Source organism: Atractosteus spatula, chromosome 4, assembly GCF_055471065.1.
Source record: "Atractosteus spatula isolate fAtrSpa1 chromosome 4, fAtrSpa1.hap1, whole genome shotgun sequence".
Taxonomy (NCBI): domain Eukaryota; kingdom Metazoa; phylum Chordata; class Actinopteri; order Semionotiformes; family Lepisosteidae; genus Atractosteus; species Atractosteus spatula.
The window spans coordinates 71285559-71307120 of NC_142709.1; the positions used below are offsets into that span (position 1 = coordinate 71285559).

The 21562-nt window shown below is 39.8% G+C and overlaps 1 protein-coding gene across 15 annotated transcripts in view; it reads right to left on the minus strand.

Annotated features, from left to right (window-relative positions):
- The window catches only part of mbnl1 (muscleblind-like splicing regulator 1), a 79865-nt gene that overhangs the window by 36043 nt on the left and 22260 nt on the right, over positions 1–21562 (minus strand). For all 15 annotated transcript variants that reach the window (XM_088912689.1, XM_088912695.1, XM_088912688.1 and 12 more), the window contains exon 2: positions 20092–21123. In XM_088912689.1, coding sequence (XP_088768815.1) covers positions 20092–20265 — 174 coding nt within the window. In that variant the 5' untranslated portion in view covers positions 20266–21123. The remainder of the gene's footprint in view (positions 1–20091; positions 21124–21562) is intronic.

The window sequence follows — 21562 nt, forward strand, 5'->3', positions numbered from 1 at the left end:
ACCAGCTGGATCAGATCCTTGCCAGTACCAGCTAAGTACCAAGTAGGCAGAATGGCCTCCTCTCCTTATGACACATGGCTCTGCATGAGGGCTTGTCAAAGGAGCAGGTCGATGAGCCTCATTCTCCTGTGACAAAACAGACCCGTTTTAAGCACAGGAGATTCCAAGCATGGGCTGACACGTTATACAAAAGTCCAAAATTTTCCAAAACAAATGCTTGTAGAATCTGGTATATTAATATGTCACTTTCTTGGTCATCTATCTATTGTCCCTCTGAATTGCAGACTCTCCACATACAGTACCTGTTGTCTGCTTAAATTAGGCTCACACTCATGGACTGCAACTTCTGTTACTATTGCAGCAATCTATTGCAGCAATAGCAATAATAATAATAATAATAATAATAATAATAATAATAATAATAATAATAATATGTGCCTGCACAACAGGCTACCAAGCTGCACATGTGCCAGTAATATAAAATTGAGTGTTAAACGAGAGAGAGAGATGAACCTGGCTGAAACACGTAGCACATTCCGGATCCCCGTGTTAATTTAAACTTTGCTGCCCGGCTCTGCACTCCTGCGGCGCGCGAGGCAGACAGAGCTGTCCTTGTGCGAACACCTTCGGAGCGCGGGACCCGGCGGCGAAATCCGATCGCACTCGCCCAGAGCACGGAGAAACACTTCCTTTGACAGCCATTTTCTGTCAACTTGCTGGTGTGTTTTTCGGCACTACGTGAAATCACGCAGTGGAAAAAGCACGTGCTCTAGCTCTAGCTCTAGCTCTGAGCACAAGGTGCTGCCTTCTCCCTCGTTTTTTTTTAAGTTTTTGTTTTCGGTTTTGCTCACCGACGCACAAGACAGTATAACCGCTTGGGCACATATTTGTAAGAGGTGCAGGAAAGACTTTGAGGTTACCTTCGCTGACAGTGTCAAAACCCCCACAGATACCTCAGATTCATCTCAAGAGTCCTCACAGGATTTTATTTTTCCAAGAAGACAAACATAATCTCATTCTGAAAGAGGGGTTGCAGGAAGGCTGCAAGCAAACTGAAAGACAAACGATTGAGAAACTCTTAATTTTGCATGTGCAACTACCCACACTCATACTTACCAAACTGGCCTGGTGGCCTCTGCTAGTTAGCAGGCTTCATGATCTTAAACACAAATCACTTAGAACAATCTTATCTTTCCAACAACAATACAGATGCACTGAATGTCTGTCTTTGTGCAAATTTCAAGGAGTTACCAAAAAAAACCCCCAGGAAATATTGATTAAATTTAACTTTTACAATTTTGATAATTAAGAGATTCAGAGACCCGGGAACTCCACATACTTCATGATAAAGAGGAATGAATATATTATGAGTTACTACCAGGATTTTCATTTTGCTATCCAAAATGCTCTCCGAGTACTACATCTCAGTTTTTTTTTAAGAAACTTGGTTGAATTTCAGCACTGAAATTCCTTTCCCGGTGAGTCAGAGTGTGTGCTCACAATTCCGAACGGAGGCATTTTTCCAAGAGCAACACCCTTCTGGTCACAGGCTCAGGGTATCTTTAAAAAACAGGAACTGTTCTAAATATGGGAGACGCTGTTTACAGACATCTTTCACTACCTTGTTTAGGGATAGAGCAGAGAACAGAAAAACAAACGCTAAAAATCTCTCCAGCTCCTCCACCAATCGATTACAGCGCCACCGCCACAATTTTACTGTGAAAGAAAAAAAAGTCAGACTTATGCCAGGTTTCCATTTCCTTCTAACTCGGCAGCAGCTAAGATTTTAGAAATGCAGTGTGGCTTTAGTGTCTACTATTTGTTTAGAACACGTTAGAATAGCTCCTTGTTAAGCATGGATTTGTTTAAATGCGGATGTTCCAAAGCATCAAGCTGTCAAATGTCTCTTTTAATTCTTAAGACAATTCTTAACTAAAAACATTCTCCTCATTCTCCTTCCTAAAAGACGTTAAAATGCAGAAAAAGCAACCAACTTCCTAAGGTTTTTACACATCATCCAAGTTTTTAAATGATACGCTACAAACATTTTTTAATGAATACAACCAGTGAAAAATAGAAGGACTACTTATAATCATAGACCTGATGTTTGTGAAAGGACATCTGATTAGGACTGTGGTCTGTGCTGGGTAATGTACTTCACAAATTTCTCTCGGTATCAGTATCACTTGCTTCAGGACTTACAATTTTAACAGCTGTCCTAGTCTAGGATGTCTCTCATACCTTCTGTTCTACTGGAATAAGATTGCTTTGATCACCAATTGTTCCCTTCTTCAGAAAGTGATACAATGCAATATAAGGGGATAATATCTGACCATGTCATTCGCCTGCGTTAACTGCATTAGAAGATCTCCCTCTGGGTACTGGCAGATAACAAAGGATTAAGATTAATTACCAGCAAAACTGACAGTATTATCCTGATGAAATCCTTGTCTGTTTCCCCCTCTATATTCTACCTCTGACTCAAAACTGTATGAAGACAATTACTTTCAAATCATGTCTGGATAAAAAAATATTAATCCCTTCACTATTAAAGCACAAATAATAAGGCCAATAAAATATTCTGTTTTGCTTTCTGAGGATCAAAAACGCAAAGACACATAAATCTAGTAAAAGCATTCAGCACACAAATAAGCATGAATTTTACGGTTTGCAGCTGTCTTATCCTAGACTGCTTCAAATGTTACACTAATTAGCTGAACTAAAATGTGCTTGACAATTACAAAGAGGTGCCGTTTTTGCTATGCATTGCAAACTTTGATGATAGTACACATACGATACTCACTGGATTTATATCCTGTCCATTACCCTATTCCAATTAATGTCCACACAACTGAAGTTCTCTAAACACATTTATTTCAATTCATTATCTGTTGGTTCGTTCCTTAAATTGAAACATGATTTTGAAGGGAGAATTCATAATACTCTCTCGTTTTTCCTGTCCATTAAGGTCAGGTCCATTTTATAGTCAGTGTTTACGGGATTAAAGGAACAAGTAATAGGTTTATTCCCTGCTGAAAAGAGAAGAAAGGAAACACAATGTTTCGGCTGTGGAGCCTTCTCCGGGTGTGTTAACGGGATTAACACAATTCCCTAGTTTTTCTTTCACCCGAACATGCCCTTCCAAGAAGCATTGAACAGGGTTTTCAGGTTGTTGAAAGACAGGTGGCACCAAGAACTCTTTCTTAGTTGCTCTCTCTTTCCTGCTTTTAAAGTCAAGCGCTGTGTCCTGACCAAATGTCTTACCTTTCCATAATCCTTGCTGTGTTGTTTATTGCGGTTACATTTTGGTTTGAATTTTCAATTGTATATACAGTACAATAATACACACAATCAAGGCCAGCAAGTAATCTATACTGAGACAGCTGGGCACAACAGAATAGGGCAAGATTTTGTTATAAAATATAGGCAATATACATTATAGCTAGAACCTAGGCTTCATATTGCCCTTTGTAATTCACTCAAATGTTGCAATGTTGCTTAATTAAAACTAATATTCTTCTATGTAAGCAGTTCCCTAGTTCCTCTCACACTCCTTGTGGGAGGCCTGTTTAATAGACAGGCAATTAGGAAAGACAAAGACTGTTTTTCTCAGGGACACCAAAATATTTAGAAAATAAATCTGTTGTTTGGTATACTGAGAACAAGGTGCCCAAGGAACTGCAAAACCAGCAGGGGTTCCCTCCCTTCGTCTCCAACTGTAATAAATTCTAAAGCAAAGGAGATGCAGCCCACCTAACTGTTACAAGTCAAATATATATTAGTGCTCTTTGTAAATCTGTTTTTTTCCCTTGATTTAACGAAGACAAGGCCTTTATAATCCAATAACTCCAACGATAGCAATCTGAGCTCTTAAATTTATAGCAAATCACCAATATCTCTGAGAGAACAGACGCTGTCAGCAAGGCAGAGAGAGGAAATAGGGACGACGTCAACGACAGATGTGGCAATTTGTGGCCTTTTTTTTTACTTGGTAGTATTTGTCGTCCACCTCCTCGACCTCATCCAAACTTCCAGTTATCACCGCCACCCGCAACTCTCCTCCCAAACACTTGGCTCTCATTTAGCAAATTACACCTAAGTGGCCTGATGAGTGATAGTTCAATTTCTTTTCCTTGACAATAGCTTCCTGCCTGTTTCCAAGCCATTTCCTCTGACCACAGCCTGACACCGTAGGCTGACTGTGCATGACCTAAAAACAGAGGGATTTTACCACCATGGATCTGTCAGCTAAAAACGTTTGAGTGACTGTCATTTGACAGCCCAACATTGTTTAGCAGAACTCTGATAATGACTGCTTGTCAAGCCTAGGATGAGCTCTGAGATGTCAGTGACTGACACAGCTTTCCAAGCCTCTCTCAAATGTACTTTATCACACAGTGCAGTGTCCAAAGGCACATTGTTTCAGCTCTCTAACACTAACTGCAGTGTGGTTCTGGGTTCAATGTTATTAAAATCACAGAGCAGGGGTCCAAACGTAGACAAGATCATTATTTTTCTATTAGCGAAATATCCCTACTTGTTTTTAGAACAAGATACGATTATAATTAGTCAGTGTAATTTGAAATAGACCTTTTTTTTAAAATCCAAGACGCCTAAAAAGCTTTCACCCTCTTATGATGTAGTACTTTGCAGCACACATTCAGGATCCTATTACATTAGTATTGATGAGGCACTATCTTTGCACACAAGAGACACTCATCTATATTTGTGTATTTCGGTTCTGTTTTACATGTTGTGCTCACAGAAGAAAACTTGAAAATTGATCTCTCTCCCTGAACGTAAAAATAAATAAAAAATGTCTGTTCCTCTTCTAACTTTCACATAGCTAAAGTCACATGTTTTTAAGACATTAAAATAACTACTGTACATTATTTGGAAGCCATTTTCCTTTTATCTTCTCCTGCTGTTCACAAGGCTGTAGTTTGGGCACAGTGGGTCCGCATTCCCACTGAAATGAAGTGATAAAGAGTAATAATTTAACTTCTAATTGATACACAAAGCACAATCAGGCTGAAGTGGCTCAGGAACTTTCCTGCACCATTTACAGGTATGCGTGGGATGTGGTGGGCTGGCAAATGAACAACCCTCTAGAGACAGAGATCACCCAGCTCCCTGGTGCAATTACCTGCCTGGTATCCTAACGAAGTAGAAGACAGAACTTCAATGTTCTTGTTTGCACTGGGGCTCAAATGTGGAATCGGCCTCAGAGGCTGATGTAACTGAACTTAGCGCATTAAAATATTATTCAGACAAACAAAATCAAACCCCCCTCTCACCAGTAATATTGTACATATTTTAAATGCCAAGTAAGATGCCATGGAATTCATTCAGTCTGGTGTTATGGCCAAGGACTTAAAGGTGACTGATCAGAGTCTGAGATTGCTGTCCTTTCCAAGTTCAGGTCTGGACCAAAATGACCTGAACCCTGACCTCCTTCCTTAGCCTTTGGAAATGCAGAATCACTGCTGCGGGCACCCAGCCAACACCAGCAACTTACATGAACCGAACACCGATCTATGAAAGTTAGATGCCATGAGTGTTTGCTAGCAGCACATCCTAGGGTCTTAAAAAAAAGTGTGTGTCTCCAAGACAAACATTCTCACAAGACAACTTCCCCGACCAAACTGGAGACACTCAGAGACAGTCCCTGAAAATCCTAACAGCATAACACCCATTATCACTGTAGGCAGTTGCTTTTCATCAGACTTTTATTACAGTGGAATCCCTATTGGAAGCTTAGACTTGAAAAGGGACTCAAGTCTAAGCCATCAACCAAGATGGAAACTCCCATCTGATCTTCCATAACATGGTTAGTGTTCAAGGATGAGTTATTTTGCACACGAAGTAAAACGTGAATCACACAATAACATGGAAGCAGTAACTTCCCACCGTTCCAAAATAACAAAGACACAATATACTGTATAAACGTTAACTCTACGCATGCCAGTGTCCGCAGCTGCCAGGAGTTCTGACAGTTACAGGGATAAAAAGTACGGAAGAGGTGATTGTGAATTCTCAGGGAATGTGGATCTTCTCTTTAGGAATGGTATCATAAAAACAGACTGAAAACAAGTGACAGCTACATTGATGATCTCTTCTCATTTTAGGTTGACATTTACTCATTTATGACACTAAGGAGGAAAATAGCTTTTCTACATTTTGCACATGAGGTTTACACTTTAGTTTTGTCTGTACTGTAATTCATCAAATTGTGCTAAAAATACATTCTTTTGATACTTTTGCAGGTGATGTTTTGTTATTCCAGTATAGTATAATAAATTGTTGGAGCAATAGCCATCCTTCTTTCATCCTTATGGGGCTTTTTTGGAGCACAGTGTAGTTTCAAATACACTGACAGTAGATTGTTTTGAGTAAAATGAGTTTTTAATTTCAGGAAATGAACAGAGATATATTGTGAATAATAACTACAGCAAAGCTCACACTTCCAAGTGTGAATGACAGTGGTGACAAATTGCATAAATAATAACTAAACTATTACTGTAAAATGCTTGAAACTGAAATTCCCAGAAGAAAACAGGTAGCAATTTAACCCTCACTTCTGTTTATACCAACTAAATGTTTAAAATAATGTTTAAAATGTTTTTGGCTTGAAAAGACAGCATCTTCAGGTTTTCTTTCTGAATGAAAATGACACAAACTTCATGATTATGCATCGATCCATTTTATCCACAGAATTAAGGCTGGGTGAAGGGTTAGTGTTCAGATCATCCTCCGGGTTTTTTAGTACCGTTGAGCTGAATATTCATTTCATGGACAACAGTATCAGCAGGATGAGCACGTATGTTGGAGTGGAAGTGTATTAAAAGAAGATGAAAGGGTATTATTGAAAAGCATTCTTGAATCAGAAACGCTCTGTGGAATATTTCGTTCTTCATTAATTTTTAAAAACGGTTGAAAAGTGGATTGCAAGACTCTTTATATCAACCTTCATTTGCATTTCGCTTCAAACAGGATACCAACCCTCTTCGCAGTAAATCCCCAAGCAGTCCCAGCGATCCAGCCCTGGGACGTTGCTCTGCTGGGGTGTATCATGAGGACTGTCAGTCTAAGTGTTCGAATAGCCAAGTAATGGTAACCCTATACGAATGCTCCCTTGATTCTTACAGAGTACAGACAACGGTCAAGGTAGACATGGGCGTGTACAGTATATCCCTTATGGTTTCAGTGACTCTGTTTCCCTGTCACTTGCAAAACCACACCCCAGGATCACAATGTTCTATCCATGCCTTAAAAACCCAGCTCCTCGATAAAACACGCAACTTATCCCAGTTCATGTGAACATACGAATGGTTACAAACGATAGGAGCCACTTGACTCATCTAGCTGTTCGGTCATTAGCAGCTAATTGATTCAAGGATCTCATCCAACCGTTTTTGAAAGGAAGACAGGGCATTTCTTGAGCATGGCCAGCAACAGTAGTTTGTTTTCTACAGGACCACTACCCCTCGTTTGTAAAAATACATGCACTTTCATGTAGTTTCCTTTGGTGTCCTCTGGTTCATGATTCTTGTTCTTATTTGTGATTCATTGCTCATTCTGAAGAAGCTGACTTTGTTCCCAAGGACTGAAGGATCTAGCCTACTGGTGAGCTATCGAAGTTTCTTACAAGTTCTAAAATTTCCAAAAGTGTTCAAGACACCCTGTGTGCAAGAGCATTCACAGCACTACTGTTTCCACACTGGGATGAATTTTCACTTTCACCTACAGTATGTGCCCCAAGTCAGGAAACTAAACCAAGTAGTCAAAGGGCCCCTGTCTTCATGGAAGTACTCTCTTAAAACCACAAACACAGAATGATACTTTCTGAGCAATAGTCTGACAAGTATATTAATAAAAGAAAGGAACAAAAACTGCTTTAAACTGCTGTGGGAAAACTGGCGCACTGTGCATCTTTCTACACATGGTTTGAAAGGCGAGCTTAACGCGAATCTTTGATCTGGCACAGATCTGCATGATACCCCTGCCAACTCCGATAAGCTAATTAAGGAATTCCATCAAAACCGTTCTTACTTCTTCTGAAGTCTCTTCCCTTCTGTCACAGCTAGATGAGGCAAGTACAAAAACATTGACATTCGCAGTAGTGCATGTCTTCTTAGTACAAAGGCAGAAGTCGCAAAAGTAAACAAAGTGTTCACACATTCAACTTAAACATCAACATTTTGTGCCCTAACTAGTACAGAAAAGTTTCCTATTTTCTGTTTCCTTTTGCATCTTTTTTTAAAATTGCACGTTATTGCCAGGGTTGATGTCACCTGTCCAAGTGAAAAAAAAAGAACCCCAAGTCATGCTGTTATTTAGTTTAAGTATAGCTGGCTTCTTTCTTAATATAACCAAACAATGCCACCCATCCATCATTATGTCAAAAAATTAATAGGTGCACATTAAAGTGAGCTTTAAATTTCTTCCCAAAATAATCAAGGCAACCCACACTGTTTACTTTGAAGTGCTGAATGTTGTCTCAATACCTCCTCACACACTGAGGAGGGGGCGTACTATTCTGTCAAATTCTTAACACAATAATTAAATAACAGGGTAGAGAATCAGGATGTATTGGTAATCTCTTTTGTCAGCCACATACATTAAACAATGCTGTTCAATTTACCAGTTTAAAATTACAGCTGATGCTACTGAAATGCTAGAATATGGTCAGACTGCCAACAACTGTGGAAGCTTCGATTTTTTTATCTATGAAATTATGAGGATGATAACTTAGGGGGGAAAATGCTGATTTTAGAAAAGTGAATGTTTCGCTTTTTGCAATTCTGTGCATGACACTATGGATCAAACTTGGACATTTTGGTAAATTCGTACAGACAGAAAAACTAATCCATTTATCAGTGTAGTTTTATGCAGGACTGATGAGCTGGAGACCAGGAACAAAAGAGATAACTGTGTCACAGTCTGTCAGCTGCAGGTAAGATAGGTTGCTTCCACTGACAAATCTGTCAAGTGACAGAAGCGCTTCCCCTAATGGATTTAACTAGTTACCTATTAAATTGCCTGAATAGAGAAAAAAAATGAACAAAATGGGACAGTAGCCATTTGGGAATCGCGTATTAATGAAAGAAGCAATTTTTTTTTCCATGTTGCATGTACTGTATTCACAGCACCAGCAGCTCTTCATCCTTCTGCTTCTCAAGTCAAAGTCTGGTTTTACACTTTTCCCTTATCAGAAAGCACTTTTCATTTCGTAATTAAAAAGTTTGTGTTTAAATGTTAGTGATAAGGAAAATGCATTGCATCTGTTACCCTATTGTTTGCTTTGATATTTGCCTTTAATATTAAATTCATTTAACCACTCCACTACTTAGTCCTATGGTTGTAACTCCGCCAGAAATATTTGCTTTTAAACAACTGACACTTTCCCAGTATATTCTCACTGACATATTAAATATCCACTTATAAAAATATCAAACATGCAGTTCACAAATTATGTTCTCCAAAATAATAAAGGGAAGCTTACGAAATAACTATCCTTCCTATAAAACTGTGAGTGCTGAATCCAGGCATTTGTTTTCATTTTAGAAAAAATGTGCATTGATCAGTTGCTGTTAGGTGCCATCATTGTCAATCCTCACGGGAAATTACTCCCACAGCTCTGTCAGGACACAGAAAGTGAAATTACATTGATGTGAACGACCGATGTCTGTAACCTTTCTGTCAGTTTCCAAAGAGTTTCTGGCCTGGTTGTAACTCCACCACTATTATTCCATTAAAAAAACAGCTCAAAGGGATTTTTTCCATCTATGCTGTTTTTCTCAGGGCTCCTGTTTGTCCTCTAGCATCAGACCCAAACAGAATCGCCGACAGGTCTTTTAATAAGCCTGACACTCAAATAGTTGCTCCTTTTTTGTCCTTAATGCAGCACAGCTAGCTGCCTGCTGTCTGTCAGATTTACAATTCCCTTCCTTTTCTACAATTCTAGATTATCATTTGCAAGGCACAACAAAACTGATATAAAAGCAAAATGGTACCTATCCTGTGCCTCAGGTGCTCTTAGCAATGTGTCAAAATGGATGCAAATAATAAGAAAATGTCAGCCTTCAGAAAAGAATGTAGCTAAATCTCTTTACTAAAAAAATCTAATTTGTGAAACTGTATCCAGCACACCATTAGCATTTGGTTCAAGGTTTGTGTAAATTAATGGCAGTTGATGGCCTCTTCTAACGACAATCACTGTAAGGGCTAATCCACTAATGCTCACAGTTAAATGCCATATTAAATACAGTCTTTTCAAAGCCCTCTGATGCACTATAAATCACAACTGACAGCCAGTACCAGTAATTATCAATGAGAGGGGTATGCAAGATGTCTCCTTTTTGTGGGATGTCCCCACTGCTGGAACAAACTCATATCTCTTACACAGTCACGGGCTTGGACATGCGTTTTACAATTGATTTTCTTTTTAAACTGAATTTTAAAGATGAAAGAGAGCAAAATGTCCAACAATAATGTCCAACGGAGGGCTGTGTCAGTGCAGCACAGCTACGCTGTAGACACAGACCCACCAGTGGTCTCAAGGCGTTGCTCCCGAAACATGCTACTGCTTGATGAGCAAGCCCGGCAAAATGGCCTACAGGCATGATGTAACCAGACCTCAACTCTAGCGCCCTAGATGGTGCAGCACACAATTTGTAAGCAGAAAATGAAATCACACGTCATCACAGAGTAAATAAATAAAGTGCACAACTGGAAGCCAAACCAACAGCAACAACAAAAGGAAGCCAGGCCAATGTAGGTGTCGACAATCCACGCTTCCTGTCGGCTGCTCGCTGCCCCTTTTTTCCCCCGCATACTCAGATGCGATATTTAAAAAACCCGAGGCCATGGGAGAAATTATAGGGTGCACAAAAAAAACATGAGACCGCATTGTGCAAAGTCTCCAGCCCAGGGCAAACTGAGCTGTGCCAGCCACAGGGACACGAGGGCATGCTCTCTAGGAGGAGCAAAGTAAGAGACAAACAAGGCAGTGAGACATGCAGAGGCATGGCAGCTCCCAGGCAGGAAAGGCACCGCTTTCAGCCACTCTTGTGTGTCCTGACAGGCTGTTCTCCGTGTGGTTCAGACAAGTTCACTTCTCATCAGCTGTCAGATCAGCCCTCTCAGTTGCCTTCCTGTGACTCCGGGCTCTTTCTTAACAACAATCATTTAGCCGAAATCTAACGTACTGTACTAAACCTGTTCTTGCCAAGCGAAACACAAAAAATGGAAAACAATTCTACGACACGTAGCACATCATAAAGGCAAACGTTATCATAGAACAACGTACCAAAGTCTTCATTAACTTTAAAGTACGTTTCTGTAATGACTTAACAGAAAAATAATTAAAGCTGACTAGCTTAAAATCCCAAACCTTTATATTAGAGAATTCTCAGACAACTTCAGTCCTGCCAGCTTTCTAAAAGCTTGATATTTGGGAAAAATAGATTAAAATGTCAATAAAATCCTGCATGCTCACCACCTTAACATAAAAAGTACTGTTTATGTTATTTAGAAAATCAATAGCACTGAATTGTACATGGAAAATGCAAGAAATGGTTAACTTTCTATACTTTAAAAGTTTTACTATGATCACCCCATCATAAGGTTCACTGTATTACTACATTGTATTACTACAAATAAAAAGTTGCACATGTTGTGCATTTACTGATAGACATATTCTAAAGTCTATCAGTAACACCTGAAGAAGGCTCCACGGCCGAAACGTTGTGTTCTCTTTCTTCTTTTTTTCAGCATGGAATAAACCTATTACATATTCTAAAGTAGAGGAGTATGCTCAGAAATGTCATTGAAAGCCAGACAAAAGCACTTTTCTAACAGCAAAACAGTTACTGAGAATGTCTCATCGGCTTACCGCAGTAGTTCAGCACACATTTATTTTCAATAAATTGAAAATATATATATCAGCTCGGATCTTAAAAACAAAAGAAAATACCCTCCAACGCTCTGGGATTCACACGTGCAGACCACTATCAACAAGCATTAATTCTGCAGAGATGCTGCAGAAAGACCAGTTATATTCAAGGACCCCAGCGCAAGAGACGATTCTAAAATTAAAACTCAATGATCAAACTTTCCTATAAAGAATTAAAGTAAATTCAAAATACAAAAGGGCTACGCAAAAATAGTACCATGGGATAAATGCTCTTTAAGAAATGATCATTAATGGTTTAGTTTCATGACTCCGCTGTAAGCTGCAGAAGGCTGACACGTCACCCTGCCCAAGAAGCATATCATGCCTCACTGTCAACATGCAGGATCAATATTTCATGAAGACAAAGTGGTCTGACAGTTCACAGCTCTGACTAATTAAGCTTCGTCTAATGGCTGTCAAAGGTACTGTATAAACGTTCCTGCACTGCAACCTTTAACATTTACTGAACAGTTCTATAATCCCTCTGACACTCCTAAAATACTTTTGGAAACCATAAGTTTCCAGAATAACCAAAGCAATGAGAAACCTAAGTTTATCTAGATGTTCGGCTGATGTAGGAAAAGTCTGGAACCAGAAAAATTACAGTTCAGTTCAACAATGCAATATGAATTATTCAACAGTCTCTGGTTCGATAGTTCCTTTTGTGTCTGATTTCCTTCCTTGATACATTGAGACACACAAAATAGCTTTAAAGGTGCATTGGTTTGAAATAGTGACTCTATGGCCCTTGTATATCAGGAGCACCTATCAGAAGAAAGGTTGCAGATTATGGAAAAACATCTGCTCCATCTAGCTTTTTTGGTTGCTAGCCATTAACTGATCTCACCCTGTCATTTACTGAAGAAAGCCAGGGTATCTGCATCAACAACAAGCCTAGGGAGCTTGTTCCAAATTCTCCCATCCCCTTGTGAGAAACGTGTTTACTATTCTCCATTTTAAATGCCCTTCCTTCTACTTCCAATTGTCTTTTCTGTTTCTCATTTCCCTGTTGATCCTGAATAGGACCCGTGGACTGACTATGTCCACACTTTAAGGTCTCTGAACACCTAAATTAAGGACCCTTGAGTCTGTGTATCTGCAGATTTGTATTTCAGCTCAATCCCTAATGTCCTATATTAGCTCAGGACTGACGTAATTGTGCTTAAAAACTTACCAAACTCCCCCAGCTCATCAGGTGCAGGTGCCTTAAAGAGACATAGAAAACCTACAGACCTAGCGCCCCCTCTAGAACTGTCTATGTGATATGGAAATGAGCTGAATGAACTATAAGCAAAGGCAGTTGAAGAATATAGATGACTGCATCTTAAATTATACGCACAAACTGTATTTCAAATGCTCCAGAACCTTCAGAACCAAGTTTTTCCTGTTGGGCTTGTTGACTTGTAAGTTTTTGGGCATGGCCCATTTATCTTGGCAGGGCAAAGAAACTAGTAAGCATGAACCTTCAGACTGTTTGGTCCTGGTCCAGTAGGGCTTCAAGTTAAGAGCGCTCTGGATTTTTTCACATGACAACAGCAACTATTTCCAGCCATGGAGAATACAGAATCAAATGTGTATTTTTATTGTGCATCTATTCTTCTTCTTTCTGTTTTGATGTCCCATAAAAGTTTATGAAGATTTGGAAGACCTGTGTTCATTCTAGAAATAAAAATAAGAGAAAAAATAACTCTAGGAGTGATGACAGTCACCCAAGGCAAAGTTTACAAGGTTCAATATTTAATTTGCTTTATTATACACAAAGCACCATTTCCAGCTTAAAAAGTCACATACATAAGAAATTATATCTGGCACAAGAGCATAGGGATTAGAGAAAGTGTGTTGGAAGCCGACCAAACAGCGTATCTGTGATAGTGTGGTTCTTTCAATAGTCTTTTTACAACTACAGCACAGAAGTCAGACATACAGGATTTTCATTACAACTCACTGAAGCCTGTCCTCTCCAGCAGTAAGATCCCACACACTGCTTATACTGGCACCAACAGATCGTTTACTTATTTTTCAAACAAACAAAAATAATACACACGTTTTTTTCTGGACACCTTCAGATTGAGATGCACGCTCTGTTCTAGGTATTTTAGACCAACTCCTTTCAGTGCCATTACAGCCATCAGAAGTGATCTCTTACATAAAAAACACAGAAGCATAATTGTAACCCAATATTTAATATCCTGCGGAAATCTAGCTCAGCTCATTAGCTTGGCTCTCATTTACACTGCCAGGATTTCGGCCTGTTTTCATCTGCAGTTAACCATCATATCTCCCCTTGTTTCACATGGCTTCCAGACACACAAATATTCTCACTGGGGCTCAGTATAAGGCCTAAAATTATATTGCACAACCTACACCTGCAACAACGTATTACAGAATTTTTTTACCCTTTTTAAATAAGCAAAAGTTAATGTCAGGCTGTTATTTTATATAGTGTTCTAAATATGGCCCTACTAAGAATTCATGTCGAGTCGCTTGGTTTTATATCCCAACTTGCCAAAGCAAATCTATTCCTTGAGGGTTTGCCTTTCTTTATTAAAAATGAGTGTTCAAAACTCTCTCACCTGACCAGCAGTCAAAAACAAGCTCCAGGCAAACTCTGGGGGGAACTTAAAATGAAGGAGATCAACGAGTGTTGTGGCTAAGGGGAAAAAAGCTGTTTTCTTATTGTTTGCATTTTAATTAAAATACATTTTTGTTTTCTTCAAGAACTTGAAAGGATTATAAAGCACCTGTTTATGATGATAAGGGCTACAGAAAGGGGATCATATTTCCAACCCAAACAGCACTTTGGAAAGCTTCTAGGACATTGTAATTTTTAATTTATTGGGTTGATAAGAGGATTTTATGTTAATTGAAAAGGTAGAAACCAGGAATGGAATTCTGCAAAATGGTATTCTGCGAAACGTCTACACTCAAAAAAAGCACCTGATCTTAGATTGTAAAAAAAAAAATGCTTTTACTCAAAGATCACTGCAAGATCCATAACAGCTTTTAGAAGCAGAATGTATTAGCACGCCTTACACATGTTCCTGGGTTATCACATTTGTAAGTGCCACTCACTTTGATAACTGCCTGCTTTCTACACTTTAAGCCGGTTACGCTGTTAGCAAAACTGCTGGTCCATTCTGAAACAAATTCAGCTCGCAAAGAGACACAGCACACAGCTGTTCCTGAATCCATAAGATGTTAATTGTTCATGAAAAAATTAAAATGTATTGAAAGGCAATACATTTTATTCTGGCACTATTGGCATTTTTTTTTGGGGGGGGGGATTTAGAAAAATTAAAAATGAAGGTCTCTGCTAAGATCTAAGCCTAAGAATTACTCTTTCCTGTTAAACTGACAGTAGCCTATGGGGAAGTGGAGGTCGAGTGAAGACGGTCTGTCTGAGTCACTTCGGGGGTAATTGCCTGGACGTCACCCGAGCAGAATTGCTTTGCATTGCTCAGAAATGCAAACTTTTTTACCCCACCTCATGGGCAAAGGAGTAATAAAATAACAGGCTCCTGCACACTGCAGTGGGATCACGGGTGACTAACACATTTTCCAATGAAACAATCTACTGAAACACCATAACTCCTCAGCACAGATTAATGCAGGCAGCTCTGACCAAAACAGCAGTGGCTTCCAGATTTTCCCCAAAAACATTAGTCTCATCGGAAGACGGAATCAATGACTTGGGCCGCATTAAATGACCAAAAAGGCAAAAGAGCTACAAACCCTCAAAGGAAACAAAATACAATCCTAATGAAAATATGATGTCCAAAAAATACTGAACGCCACTTCTGCTCTAGAGAAATCATGCTTTCAAAAGTCACGTAGAGACTTGGAGTTGTCACAGGCCACACAGTACAGGCTTTAATGCTGTTGAATAACACAGACTTTCCAGCGCACAGCTGTTGAGAGTGAAGTCTTCTTCACCCTGCAGACAAGTATGACTGGCACGCACTGCTCTCCAGTTAATGAACTGTGACATTTAGAGGGGGCGGGCGACAGGTAAAAACCTGATATCTTCCTGAGAAACAGTGCCGACAGCAATTACAGTACCTCATATGAAGGATACTGTACGTTTCATGAGGGAAAGCAGACAAGTTTGAGATCAAACTCTTCAAAAAAGAACAAAGTAAAAAAAATAAGGAATCCAGTAAAACAGTAGGACCTTAACCACGACACCACAATATTCCAATGGACTATAAAATGATACATCCGCCAGTTAATATCACACTCTTGTCCTCTAAACCTGTTAATGACCAAGCTTATGGAAAAAAGTATGAAGTTAAGCTGCTTTGTCTGCTTCTATGGTGTATGACTAATATTTTCAGGAGAGACTCCCTCAATTAAATTCCCTTGTTTTTTCTGTTGTTGCTATTTTTCCAAGAAAGATAACGTGACCTGTCTCACGATCAAAATCGTTCATTTATAATGTTACAAAGCCTGTGACAAAAAACTTATCGAGAGAGCGACAGAGGTGTGTAAAAATACTGTTTTTCCTCTTTATTTCCACTACAAAGTCCTGTAGGGGAGAAAGGGAGACTGTGCTGCCCATCTGAGAAGCGCTTTCATTTTTCTATACGTGCTTAACGCACGCTCCCACACGCAATGCTGTTTAAGATGAACTCGTCTCTGATTTCACTTTCAAAACCGCTAAAAAAAACAATAATCAGCACAATGACCAGAAACACAAATAAAGCTGTCAAATGCCACACCCTGCCCTCAGCCTTGAGTCACTCTGGAGGCTGGATTCGCGAGCACAGGAAGAGGAGCACGTTGCTGCCACATGCCTCCGACAGCCCCACCGACAAGGTGAACCACTCTCTGCACAGCGGCACAGCGGGAATCCACCTTTATCAAATTCCGAAAATGCTCATTAACACCCTGCCTACTTAACAACCCATTCTGTAATCCTATACATTCCTGAGCTGGTGCAAAGCTGTCTCGTCCTCTCCAGGGCTGAATAAGGGTCATGTAAAAGCCCTTGGGGCTCTAGCTCCTTGTATTCCTGGCTGTCACGGCGCCCTGAGCACTTTCTGCTGTAGACACCTCTCCCCTATTAAACACTGTCAATAAATTAGTCAATTATTTTCACTGAACGATCTGCAGAAAACCTGGCATGAATGGGGACTGTTCGGGTTTGGGAGGAAAATTAGATAAGGAAACCTTCCTCAAAGACATTCCCAAAGTCACCTGCCAAGAAGTCACAAGTGGAAACTATACGGAAGGGCATTTAAAAGCAAGAACAGGAGGCATTTCTTTGCACAAAGGGTGTTGGGAGTGTGGCGCAGGCTAACCAGTCCTGTGGTTAATGCCAATACCCTACAGTCAAGAATCAGCTGGATCTTTGGATCTTTAGATGTCTGGGATCGATTAGCTTGTAACTACAAAATGATTCTGATGAGCCAAATGAGCTTTGTTTGTAACCCTTCTCATTGTTCCAGGGAAAAAAGGCTGGAACCACAGTTAGAAAGAAACAGAAAGATTTCGTCCAGATCAAATCGAGTTAAAAAAAATTCACAGAATTTTGGTAAGAGTTGTGTACAGTCTTCCTTTATTAACGCTCTCTGGGGAATATCTATTTTTCCAAGTTGCGCTGTAGTTGCTTGGGTTATGCCCAGACACATAACAAGTTTATTAAAGCACAATCCCAATCAATGTTTGAGGAAAAACCCTAGAAACCCCCAAAAAACTACTTCTGTACATTTTTGACATCATCATAATGAGTAGTATATTGTACATCCACTGCAAAATCATCTTTAGATTCATGAATTTTTTCACTGAGAAAAAAACAAGAATCTAACATTTTTTGTACTTTGCTTTGGAATTTGGCTTTTGAATTCTATTCATTCTTAATAACCCATTTCCTAAGACATTTTACAGCTGTCAGCTTGCTTATTTCAATCTTAAAGAGTTATCCTTCCAATGTTGAAAACCAAAAGTCTTTAACGCAATGACATCTAAAAACTCTTAATCAACTCCACATGTTCTATGCTACTATTTAAATAAAATATTTAAACATTTATTATATTTGGAGTGACAGGTATCATGAGATCTATTTTTTTATTTACTTTAAACTGATTTTTATTTACTATAAACAATTTAAATGACCAACCTATAACAACAACTAGCAGTTAATAACAATGTTATGAAGTACAATTAAATGCAATAAAACCCCAATTAAAACAAAACTAAAAACTAAAAAATAAGAGATGTTTAATAGTAGAAGCTGATACAGAATCCCATGTTCCACCTAAGTTTCAGAATCATAATGTTTTATTCTGCTGCTTTAGTAAGAAAACTTTTTTGTTAAACATTTTAATAAAATATATAGCAAGAACAAATTCTATGAAGTATGTTTTGAATCTATATTGATAACATGGCAAACAAACAAACAGACAAGAAAGCAGTTGTCTACAGATATTTTGGTCACGAAAGATGTTTAAGGATAAATTATTAAAATAAAAGTAGAGCTAGGGCCATACCATTTGTAAAGTTCAATCCCTCCACTGGCTTTTAACAAGTGGGCTGTGTGGTGAACCTTTAACATGAATAAGACGAATCTGAAGCTTTGAATTCTTGGTCTGGCTCTTGAACGAAATTGTGTGTTTATTTCTTATAAGCCAAGCAATCGTAACTTCCTGCCCCTACAGCTAAAGAGTATACCAGCACCTTCGCTACAATCTGTAGGTCATTTGTTCGAAACAATCTGGTTTTGATTACAGATATGGAAAAAGTGGGCAAATAGAAGTGAAAAAAACTACTTGGCTTTAATTCATGGAACTATTTCTATTTCAGCCGCATATTCCAAGCACTCAATGTTTAGCAAAAAGAATCACAAACACTATGCAATGTGTGATGACAAATTCTTAACAAAAAAGTTGCCACAATTTAGGGGTTTATTTGGCAGTATCGCTCCTATTGCCCTTTTTTTCTATTTTTATTTCAACGAAAGAATACATTATTTATTTAGCTATCCTTTCACCAAGAGGCAGATGATAACACTACTGGCACGACGTGAAACAATGCATTCAGTCTCTGCCTGGCCTTCTGTGCTTGGCTGCATGGCAGTCTTAGTGTACACAGGAGTTTTTATGCCCTCTATATAATTACAGCCTTTCAGGAGATTATTACACACGATTCTGCTCCAGTCTTTACTCCCTGCACTTTTCTACCACCAGCTGAGACTTTGGCGAAAGATTAGACACCACTATTGGCCAGACACAGCAATCCGTATCCTTTTTAGACAATCCATTGAAGCAACATCCTTTTACACCAAATTCTTATACAGCAGAGGGACAGCACATGCACAGCTTTTCCAGTGAGCACGTCTTTATTCCACTGCGATCGGTAAACTAGACGTTTTAGCCCCTGCTTGTCTGCAAGGATGTATGAAACCTTGGACAGCAGCCAGGCTCTCTATCACAGCTGAAAGGTACTGCCATTTCACGGGTTCCCCATAGAAAGTATTCAGTTTGTCTTTCAAACCAATCTAAAAATAGACAGAAAATGACACAGTTTATATTCATCTCATTCTCCACCAGACAGATGCACGGCAAAAGTAAGGCTCACCTCCCATCTACATTACTGTAGATTTGGACTGCACAATGAACGTCTTTGAAGCTTTCCTCGGGATTGTTTCAAATGTTAGTCTTTTAAGTGTAACATAGGGCACGCATTCCTATCTTCTAAGAGAAGATCAGACAAACGGCAGCTGCTTTTCTTTCTCAAAGCTGTTCCAATCTTGCAGCGAGCCCTAAGCATCCTCTGTACCCTCATCTTCAAAAACACATCCGTAACAAAAAAAAAGGACAAAAAACCCTCTGCAGAAACTATGCAGTGAACCATCCATCCCGGTAAGTGCTTTAAAAAAGAAGTTCGAACAAAGCCGGGCACCAATTTCAAAAGGAGAACTCCTGTTTCTGATTCTGAGCATGCCAGCATCGACTGATCACACTAGGCCCAAAGAGCTCAGACTCCCGCAGCCTTAACACATGCACCTCCCGCACATGAAAAGGAAGATGCGATCACCACAAGGCCAGCAGACCAGGCTGAGGCACAGAGGACAGTGTCCCTCACCAGCCCCTCGAATGAATGCGAGGTCTAGCACCACACTTGACGGAGGTACTTACTTTTAAGGAGTCAAAGCAGGCGATTACTCTTCCGTTCTCCACTTGGCAGCTCTTTGAAGGGTGTGCAAATTTACATTCCGTGTCTGGTCGCGAGCAGGTTCCCCTCTGGAACTCTCGGCACACTTCCAACGTGAGCCACTTTGTGTCCCGAATCGGCGTGACGTTAACTGCCATGTTTGAAATTTCTAGGTAGTTGAAATTTTACAAAAACAAACCAAAAAAAAAAGAAAGATCCAGGCAATCTGCGGTATGATTTGAGTAAAAAAAAAAGTACCTTAAAAATAAATAAAAGGCTTTCCTTCTGCGTTCTTCGTTTATGCGGTGGCGCACTTCAGTGAACTGACAGAAGGTATCTTCTTTGTCGAGCTGACACAGCACAGAGCTGTTACTTTTTCAAACGGTTTTAGGTTTAGTGGGAGAGTATCATTGCTGAAGTGAAGGGGTGGCCTACAACTAGCCTAGAGCTCTCAGAAACCCATTCCAAACGCAACACCAGAGGCCAACACAAGTCTGAGAACGTGGCAGACCCCTGTGGTAACACTCACAGTGCCTTCAGTAGAGACGCCTGAAACCTGTAATCGTTCGCTCAGGGGAGTTGGCAAGTGGGTTTTTATGGCGCAATCATTATTGATTAGTCTGGCACAGAGAGATGCAGCAGTGTGCAGCGACAACTGAAAAACCCGACAACTTTTTTTGTTGATTATTAATGGCAGTAAAAAACAAACAAAAAAAACGTTCTCTTTTTTTTTCCCCTCCAGAAGGAAGGAGATACCGGTAAAAAAAAAATAATGTAATTTTACAATGAAGCAGCAGGGGGCAATGCCTGGTGCTGAGGCCGAGGCCAAGGACGAGGATGAGTTCACAAAATGTCTAAGTACAGGTGAGGAAGGGAGGGGGTGGGCTGGAGTAGCGCTGGAGGGATGTGCAGTCTTCGCAGTCTAGCTGGCAGCAAGCAAGGCAAAAAGCACAGACTGCTCTAGAAGCGGTTCCAAGCAGCAGAGACGTCAGGAAAGGCACTTCTTTAGTACCAACCTGTAGGAGAAAGGAGATACAGTAACAGTCACCAGACAGCATTTAACTCCTTAGCACAACCCCACAGCCCCCTTTACCCCCTCCTCCCAGCACCTAGCGTGCAACAGGGGAAGCCTGGAACACAAAATGGGAAACACCATACTTACAGTTAAGCATACTGCAGCCAGCCATTGTACATATATATATAAAAGAGACAAAAAAGAGGGGGCCACTTCCCCTATTGAAGCAGTGCACGACTGGAGGACAACCAATCGCACAGAGTTGCAGCAATATCCTGGGCAGAAAGCCAGCAGTGTGGGCTGTCTCATGAAAGGTCGCGCCCGTCAGACATTCATTACTATTCAATAAGCTGAGAAAATGTCCATTAGATGTGACTTATCCCTCATTCTCTAGAGAGAGGACAGCCATGTGGGGGGGTTTGAATTTATCCGACATGCAG